The sequence below is a fragment of the Octopus sinensis genome, linkage group LG8 (assembly GCF_006345805.1).
Source record: "Octopus sinensis linkage group LG8, ASM634580v1, whole genome shotgun sequence".
In the NCBI taxonomy this organism is placed as follows: Eukaryota; Metazoa; Mollusca; class Cephalopoda; order Octopoda; family Octopodidae; genus Octopus; species Octopus sinensis.
In genome coordinates, this window is record NC_043004.1 from 7,696,451 (window position 1) to 7,706,378 (window position 9,928).

The following is a 9,928-nucleotide window of genomic DNA, read 5'->3' on the forward strand; positions in this document are numbered from 1 at the left end:
CTCATTTATAAGTAAAATCTATGAAGTTCAGTTCTTTATTTAACCCTTTCGTTACCGTATTTATTTTGAGATGCTTTGTATTTCTTTCAATTAATTTTAAATATAACAAAGAATTTAGTAAAATAACTTAGTTATCATTAGCCACTGTTAGGAACATAAATTGTGACAAAGGTTTGGTGGAAGATTTTAATTCAAAACTTATGAAAACAAGACATTTGTACTCAAGAGCCAGAGCCGGTTTCAGCCGGGTTGGTAACGAAAGGGTTAAGAGATGAAGAATTATTTACATTTGACGGATATTTGTCCTCATCTTGTTTGTTGTTAACATTTCGACTGATATACCCTCCAGCCTTCATCAGGTGTATTGGAGAAATTTTGAATTTGGGTTCTCATTCCTAAGGTATTTTTCAATGTTATTATTATTATTATTATTATTCCGAGTTCGATTCCAGGCAGTGATCTGAATAGTATTAATAATAATATCGAAAAATACCATAGAAATGAGAACCCAGGTTCGAAATTTCCCCAAGACACCTGATGAAGGCTGGTGGGTATATCAGTTGAAATGTTGTGTTAACAACAAACAAAATGAGGACAAATATCCGTCAAATGTAAATAATGTAAATAATCTATGAAGTTGTTAGAGTCAGGCAAAGTATTGAGCAGCAGAAACCAAAAACGGGATGTATGAGTGAAATGTAGTGATGTTAGCCAGTTAATAGAGCAGAAAGTTTGAATAAGAATTGACATAGACCAAGGTGGTCCGTCTAATGCAGACCAGCATGAAAAATAGACATGAATGATGACAGCTGCTCTGGAATTCTGTTGACCCCTCAGGCAAGAGTTTGTTCCAATCCTGTTTTGCTGGACCACCCCCGACCATTTCAATTGAGAATGTCATTATTTGCATTAACCGTATGCTTGGTTGTGGAACATTCTGTTCTAGAAGATCATGAAAATAATATTGTCATCGTTTAACGTCTGTTTTCCATGCTGGCATGGGTTGGACGGTCTGGCTGGAGACTGGCAAGCCAGGAGGCCGCATCAAGCTCCAATCTGATATCAAAAAACTGTTTAAGGTTAAAAACAGGAAATCTTGCTTCAATTTATCCTTTCTTTGTTTTACATTTGAGTTTTCTTATTTTAAACAAGCAGTGTATCATTATCGAATAATTAATATTTAATTAGAAATGTCTAACAATGTTTATTTTTTAAAATTAGTTTACTTTTATCTTTCATGTCTCTCTTCCTATGAAGAGGTTCAGAGAGCAGGTAGTTGTGGGCCGATGGGGTTCCTTTTGGTAGGGCATGATTATTTCTTTAGTACTGGTTCTGCAAAAACAAATAAATAAAATGCATCCAATGTTCTCTGAAGAGTGGTTGATGCCAGCAGCCAAATGCAGAAGTCACTTAAAGTCCTCTGACCTCTTTGAGTAATCCGGAACCCCTGAATATAGGTTGCCATTAATTGTGATGCCCTATTCAACCCATGCCAGCAGCAAAAGCAGGCCTAAGACACTGACGATGTTATTTCTTTCTTTTTTTTTTTTTCAGTTGAGAAATAAGCCAAAACAACCTCCCAAAAAACCGAAAGCAGCACCGTTTTTCTTACCCACAATTCCTGGCCATGACATCAAATTTGCTGTTGAGAAAGAAAGAGATGAGGAGGTAAGTTTGTTTGGTTTTCCTTCTCCATTTTTTTTTTACAAAGTAAACGATTATGATAATTATTGAAATTTAAATGAGATTTAGTATTTCTTTTGCCTAGATATCCTTGTATTTTCAAGAAATTACGGTTATTTTTGTCAATTTACACATAATTTGACTTGTTATTTTAATATCAATTGTTGGATAATCATAGAAAGTTCTGGCTGTTGAGAGAGAATTGTATTTTTATCCTTCCTTATTGGAACATTTTGTTGTATTTTGTAAAGCCATGATTGTTGTTTTAATATTTATTCACTTCATTTCTTTATTGAAGATATGTGAAGAGCATGGCAACAAAATGATATTTTGAGTTCAGTCATACACACACACATAGCCCGTGCTTCACTTATTAGGTTGTCAAGAAAGTTCTTGTGGTTTTTAACCTTTAAGTTCAGGTGCATTTATCTCGGCTTAAACAAAACTTTATTAATCGAAATAAACACCATCAGAATCAACACACTTTTGCCAACGCGAAACAAGTTTACTTATGCCAATAACGTAGAAATCCTGCGTTCTGGTGATGATGAAGTTGTTGAAGGCGTGTTTGGCATCGGCTTGGGTTTTGAAGCATTTCTCACACAGAAAGTTGTTGAGATGCTCTAAAAATTGTTAGTCGGTAGGCGAGAGGTCTGGTGAGTATGGCAGATGAGGCAGAGTTTCATAGCCCAATTCGTTCAACCTCTGCAGAGTCAGTTGTGCTATGTGCGGCCGAGCATTGTTGTGGATAAGAATTGGTCCTTTTCTATTGACCAATGCTGGCTGTTGTTGTCAGAGTTTCTCATGCATTTCATCCATTTGCTGAGAGTACTTCTCTGCTGTAATGGTTTCGTCTGGATCCAAAAAGCTGTGATGGATGAGACTGGCCGCAGACCACCAAAAATCACCATGACCTTCTTTTGGTGCAACTTTGGCTTCAGGGAGTGCTGTGGAGCTTCAGCGACGTCCAACCACTGAGCTCAGCGTCACGGGTTGTTGTAAATAAACCACTTTTCATTGCAAGTCACAATCTGGTTGAGAAATGGGTTGCTCTTCTTGCGTAAAAGAAGGGAAGACGACACTTCGAAATGGCGTTTTTTTTTCTTTTTGGTTGTCGTTCAATTCGTGCGGCACCCATTTCTCAAGTATGTTAGTTTTTCTAATTTCTTCTGAGTGGTTGTAAATTGTCGTATATGTTACGTCTAATTCAGAAGCAAGCTCTTGAACAGTTGTGCGTGGATTGGCTTCGACTAAGGCTCTTAGTTGATTGTTGCCAACATCCGATAGCTGACCACTACGCTTATCATCACCAAGACTCTCATCACTGCTACGAAATTTCTTGAACCACCATTGTGCTGTACGTTCATTAGTGGTTCCTGGGCCAAACTCATTGCTGGTATTGTGAGCTGTTTCAGCAGCTTTTCGGCTTAGCTTGAACTGGAATAAGAAAATTGTGCAAATTTGCTCTTTGTCCATGTTTTATTCAAGATTCCAGAAAAATATGACCTAATTATTCAAAAAGAAAAAGAGTAACACGATTAGATAGAGCGAAAAACGGGCTTTAAAGTGATATATAAAGTCAAAGTAATTTAACGAAAATTAATTTGAAAATACCAAAATTAAAAATTCTGCGAGAACTTTCTTGACAATCTAATATCTACGCATGCATGCATGACAGTTGAGTTGAGTTTCTCCAAATGGTTGGTGACAACTGATACATTTCCACCATTTTTCGACCTCTGACCTCAGCACTGTGCATCTCTTGCACATTGTTCATACTTCACATTCCTTGTGCTCCCACCTTCTCCACCCCAAAACTCTCAATGCCTCCCTCAATGTCTACCATTCACAACCATTTCCTGCTTTCCCCCTCTCCTTTCCCAAACTCCCTAACTTACTTCACCGTCCACCCTGTTCAGTCCTTTGCATTCATCTTCTTGTAAACCTGAGGGTACACCTAAACACCCCTTCACCACCATCTCTATCACAACGATCCCTTTTCCTGTTCCTCTACCATCACCCAGTATAAAACCACCTTCCTTCGAGGTTTTGGGAGTTACTTGCTGACCTAACCGATGCCAGTGCCACATAAAAACCATTTGGTGCATTCTGCAAAGTGGATGGCATTAGGAAAGGTTCTGGAAACCCTGCCAAAGCAGACACTGGGGCTTCATGTAATCCTCTGACTCCTCGGTTCCTGCCAAGCCATCCAAACCCATGTCAGTATGGAAAACAGACATTAAATGATGCTGGTGGTTGTGTGTGTGTGTATTTGTGATATATTATGAGAGATACCGTAAGATTATTTGTCTGTTTGAATAGTTTCTTCATTTAAAATAATTTTCAGATTAAAAGTTGGGAGTAAAGAAAGAAACCGTTAATTGAATTCCTAGCTCTGGTTCACTTGTGAATGAAAATTCATGAATCAAAAACTTTTTTTTCCCATTACTGTATTTGTTGATATAAAATGTTTTTTTTTCCCCCACAAAAAAATGTATCCCCAAAAAATCACCTGTATCTTATGATGCAAACGTTCCAAAATCTTAATAAGTTTCTGCTTGTTGTTTGTGGTCAACAAGTGTTTGGTTGGTGATGGTTCTGTTGAATGAAGTTTATAACAATGTCTCTACATCTCATGGATTGTCTAGAGATACATGGCAGTGAAGCACGGGCTATGACTGTTGAGGCCATACGTAAGCTTAAAAGAAATGAAGCTAGTACGATCCTCTGGATGTGTAATGCCATCGTGCACACATGACAGAGTGTGAGAGCCTTGGGAGAAATGCTGGACATAAGCATCAGATGTGATGTGCAACAGAGACGACCATGCTGGTATGGTCATGTGGTGCTTATGGATGAGGAGAGCTGTGTGAAGAAGTGTCACTCCCTAACAGTGGAAGGAGACCCAGGAAGACATGGGATGAAGTGGTGAAGCACGAACTTCAAACACTGGGCCTCACAGTGGCCATGACAAGAGACCGAGACCTCTGGAGATATGCTATGATTGAGAAGACCCGGCAAGTAAAGTGAAATCACAGCCGTAGCCTATACCAGTGTCGCATAACCAGTCCATTTAAAAAGTACCTTTGAATCGTTGGGTGACACACTGTGCTTGAGGAGACCCAATGAGTCAAGTAAAATCAAAAATCAAAATAACAATCAGAATCTCAATCAACTCAAAATCAAAAATGGAAATTGTTGTTGTGGCCAACGTCAGTGCCACCTGACTGGTTCTCTGTGCTGGTGGCACGCAATAAGCAACATTCATGTGTCGGTCCTTGCCAGTGGCACATAAAAAGCACCATCTGAATGTGGTCGATGCCAGCACCCTTGCCCCGACTGGATCTTGTGCTGGTAGCATGTAAAAAATACCATCCGAATGTGGCTGATGCCAGTGCTGCCTGACAGGCTCCCATGCCGGTGGAACGTAAAAAGCACCCACTACACTCTCGGAGTGGTTGGCGTTAGGAAGGGCATCGAGCTGTAGAAACCTTACCAGATCAGACTGGAACCTGGTGCAGCCTCCTGGCTTAACAGTCCTCATTTAAACCATCCGGCCCATGCCAGCATGGAAAGCAGACATTAAACGATGAACAACATTCGTATTTCATTAGCAATGCAGTATCAAAGAATAAATGCTCATCTAGTTGGCATTTTGGGGTGGTCAAAGGGGTATTTCTAATCAGTGACCACTGTCCACAGAGCTTATACTCTTTCATCTTTTCTTTTCTATGTGTAGACAACGTCCCGTATATCTGTCGGATTGAAAACGCATTTATCAGAGACGGGAAAACTTTTACAGAATGCAAACAATGAAGATGATTGTAAGTATATTTATATCTTCACCAGTGTTTATTGTATTTTGATGTTTATTATTATTATTTCAAATCCCCTGTCATTTATTGATTATCCATTACTTTGGAATTTAAACTGTAATTTGAGTTTCCCTTTCTGAGCTGAGAAGACAAAACCCTCATTCTGTGTGATTCCTTGTTGTTAATCTCTGCTGGTCTTCCTCTCAAATCATAATCAACAGCTTGGAGCCTGGACAGATTGCAAAACTCTAAACTCGATGTTTTACAGTATCGTGCCTGGTTCCTGACATTAATGAGTTGATTTATTTTATTCTCAGCAATAGAAGGCTAGTGTAGCCAAGAAGAAATGTCGTTTGTGAATTATTTTCTGTTTTACATCTGCAAATCAATAATCTAGACCCAATTATTGCCTTGTTTTGATATGTTTGTCTCTGTTAATTTTGGTTGAACAGATCCGCAGTTTAACATCTTTCCATTCTTATCAGTTATGTGTTATCTCATCTGAGATTTAACTTATTCTGTCACTGTCTCTATTGATGTCAACTTATTGCCTGCTGTTATTCTAGGAATCTTTTTTACATTTTTTCTTGATGTCTGCAAGAGAGGCAGAGATTGAGATTGGTCGATTCAAATGGATGACATTTAACTTGCCAGGTGAAAATCTGCTGTATGCTGACTTGGATGGTGCCTTTGGCAGGTGAAGGTCAGATTTAATGCTGTTTAGTTCCACAGCCAGGATGGTCAAACGTTGTGTTGTACCTTTCTGCAGATCTGCTCAACTGAGGCTAATAGTTGGGGAAGACAAATATTAAACGACCAGACTCCTAACGATTGCCATCATTGCAGGTCAGCCTGTTTGTTGTTCCGTTGACCGTTTGCCATGTTAGACCAATGCCTCTGTTGCAACTCAGTCGTTCACAGCTAAGACAACGAGAAAGAAGCTGCCGCTTGTAAAACGGCAGAAATTTTATATTGATTCATGTGACTGGTATCTATTTTCACATCCTTTGATGTCGGTCAGAATAGTCAAGAGTTCTACAGTTGAATTTTACAATATTGGTCTTGTAGTTCAAGTTTTACCTGTTTTCATTCTCTCATTTTCTTTTACATATTCTCTGGGGTCAGTAATATTTGTACCAAATTAACTGAAGGGAAATAAGTTGAGTGTTTAAGGAGACTGGTTCTTTGATGGAGCAATTTGAATGACTTTTAATATTGAAAGTGTAACGGAAAATTCCGATGACAATGTTTTTTTTTTTTGTTCCAATCAATAAAATGGAAATATTGGGTGTAGTGCTGAGACTGATGATGATAGAATAATCCATCAAGCCAAGTGGAATCATAGTTGTGACAAGATTCTGGTGTCATACCAGTGGCACGTAAAAGGACCCATTGCACCCACAGAGTGGTTGGCATTAGGAAGGGCATCCAGCTGTAGAAACCCTAACAAATCAGACTGGAGTCTGGTGCAGCTCCTCAGCTTACCAGCCCTGGTCAAACCGTCCAACCCATGCCCGTATGGAAAGCAGATGCTAAATGATGATGGTGTCCAACCCATGCCAGCACGGGACATGGATGGATATTAAATGATGATGATAATGAGGGTGTCCGACTCATGCCAGCATGGAATGTGGGTGTGAAATGACGATGGTGGTGGTGATATTTAAATCAGTTCATTTCCAACATATCGTCATTCCTGTGGGATCGGGAGTTGTGGCAATTTGCTGTAATTGAGACGACGCATCAAGCTAAGTAAAATCCCTGTCTTCTATACACACAGGCTTGTCCTTTACAGGTTCCTGTGCGACGTAAAATGCACTCTGCACTGGTGCTGTGTAAACACACCTGTGTCTATGGCCGTAAAAAAACACCCGGCACACTCTGTAGAGTGGTTGGCGTTAGGAAGGGCTTCCAGCCATAGAAACCCTGCCACATCAGACAATTGGAGTGTGGACAGGCTCTCTGGCTGGCTAGCTCCTGTCAAACTGTCCAACCCATGCCAGCATAGCAAGCGGACTTTAAATGATGGGCACGATGATAGAATGTGTGTGTAACTTCAAAAAAGCTGATCAATGGAAATTGAACGAAGGAACAATTTGAACAAAATTTTGAATTACATAAGAACAACACACCAAACACCAACAGGCTTATCCAGCCCATAAAAGCAATATCAGTAAATTACTGGTATTTATGTAGTTATAATAATAAAGGTTTCAAATTTAGGTTCAGGACTTGCAGTTTCGGGAAATGGGGTCAATGTAATTGACCCCTCAACTGATACTTATTTTATCAACCCCAAAAGGATGAAAGGCAAAGTTGACCACAGCAGAATTTGAACTCAGAACATGTCTGCACACTGCCTTAATAATATTAATTTTTTTTTTTTTTTCAGACTTAAAAATATTGGATGCTTTCAAAGAAATGGGACCTTCTGCTATTGACCTAGAAATTCGTGGATTTGGTGTGGAAGATGGTGGTTCAGAGATTCTCATGTACCAGTTTCTCAAGTTTATAGAATATCTTTTAGGCTCCAGAAAGAATTATGAACTTGCACAGTCTTATTTGGGGTTGTTTCTACAGGTAATCCAGTTAATGCTTCTGTTTTCATTGAAGAAAAGAATAATTTATGTTAATCTTATTATGATCTAGAAAAGATTATAGGAAATATTATCATCTATCATCTTTTAGCTGTTTCAGTCATTAGACTACGGCCATGCTGGGGCATCGGCTTGAAGAATTTTTAGTTGAAGGAATTGACCCCAGCACTTTTTATTTTAAGCCCGACACTCATTCTATCAGTTTCTTTTGCAGACTTATACAAGGGCTGATTAAAAAAACCCAACTAATTCTGCTTCTGTTGCACAGAATGAAATTTCATTCCTATATATAAATCCAAAAAAATGGAACAAGAATGCAACAGATGACAATAAAACATCTGGACAGATATGTAAAGACGGACAGGAAAAAAAAAGGATGGGTCATTTACAGCCTTCTCTCCTCATTCAAGTTTCCAGATTATCCTTACAGTTTCAGCCAGTTACACTTGAGGCTGTTCATATCTGGCTGGCCCCCAAAATCTTATCACTGTTTTGCTATGTTAGTATCAGCTAATTTTGTCTGTCTGTGTGTCCAGTTTGACATAAGTTGTTAAATGACAAATGCCAACACAAAAAGAAAAAACTGAAGATTTTCATGGAAATTTATACACACCCACCCAGATGCAGTAAATTGTCACCTGTTTGTGATTATGTGTATATGTGGCCATGTAAGGTGGCGAGCTGGCAGAAATGTTAGCACGTCGGGTGAAATGCGTAGCCGTATTTCGTCTGCCGTTACGTTCTGAGTTCAAATTCCGCCAAGGTCGACTTCGCCTTTCATCCTTTCGGGGTCGATTAAATAAGTACTAGTTGTTACGCACTGGGGGTCGATGTAATCAACTTAATCTGTTTGTCTGTTTGTGTTTAACCCCTTGTGGGTAGTAAAGAAATATATATATGGCCGTGTGGTAAGAAGCTTGCTTCCCAACCACATGGTTCCAGGTTCAGTCCCACTACATGGCATCTTGGGCAAATGTCGTCTACTATTGCCTCTGGCTTACCAAAGCCTTGTGAGTGGATTTGGGAGACGGAAACTGAAAGAAGCCTGTCGTATATATTTGTGTGTGTTTGTCCCCCTACTTGACAATTGGTGTTGGTTTGTTTATGTCCCCCATAAGTTCAGCAAAAGATTTTGATAGAATAAGTACTAGGCTTTAAAATATAATGACTGGAATAGTAGAAGACACTTGCCCAAGGTGCCACGAAGTGGGACTGAACCCAGAGCCATGTGGTTGGTAAGCAAGCTACTTACCACTCAGCCACTCCTTACTCTTGTCTTGGGGATCATTTCTCATAATTGTTTTTCAGTTTAGTTGTATCCAAGTTTCTAGCAATTGTTTTTTTGTGTTGGAACTAATATAATTTAGATGTTTCCGAAGCATGATTATCTGTAAGATTTCTTCGTTCTTTCTTTGCATTCCAGATTCACTTCACCGAAATTGGAACAAATGCTAAACTTTGTGAACTCATAAAACAGCTTCACCAGCAACACGTACAGGTTTGGCATGAATTACAAAGACAATTTGCACAAACGAATTGCTTAATTGACTATTTGCGTGCTGCTAATTACTAGCAGCTGTTTAAACCTCTCAACAGAATAAATATGTTTATATTTTATAATTTTATATGTGAAAAATGTTTATTGATCTTGTGCAGATGTGTAGCTGGAATGGAGCAACTGATAAATTATATGAATATTTGGATTTGTAAAAACCTGCAAAGCATGGGAAAATCATCACGTATATTGTTTGGATTTCTTTACTGGCCTGAGTTGAGAGAAAGTCACGTCCATCGTTCTTCCTCTTGGTGTTTTGTCATCTTTTCAGTACAACT

At 39.0% G+C, this 9,928-nt stretch overlaps 1 protein-coding gene across 1 annotated transcript in view; it reads left to right on the forward strand.

Moving 5' to 3' along the window:
- The window catches only part of LOC115215210 (WD repeat-containing protein 36), a 36,928-nt gene extending 27,208 nt beyond the window's left edge, over window positions 1-9,720 (forward strand). Inside the window, exons 17-20 of the mRNA XM_029784419.2 lie at window positions 1,555-1,668; window positions 5,423-5,507; window positions 7,891-8,078; window positions 9,519-9,720. Coding sequence (XP_029640279.1) covers window positions 1,555-1,668; window positions 5,423-5,507; window positions 7,891-8,078; window positions 9,519-9,668 — 537 coding nt within the window. The 3' untranslated portion in view covers window positions 9,669-9,720. The remainder of the gene's footprint in view (window positions 1-1,554; window positions 1,669-5,422; window positions 5,508-7,890; window positions 8,079-9,518) is intronic.
- The last annotated feature ends 208 nt before the right edge of the window (window positions 9,721-9,928 follow it).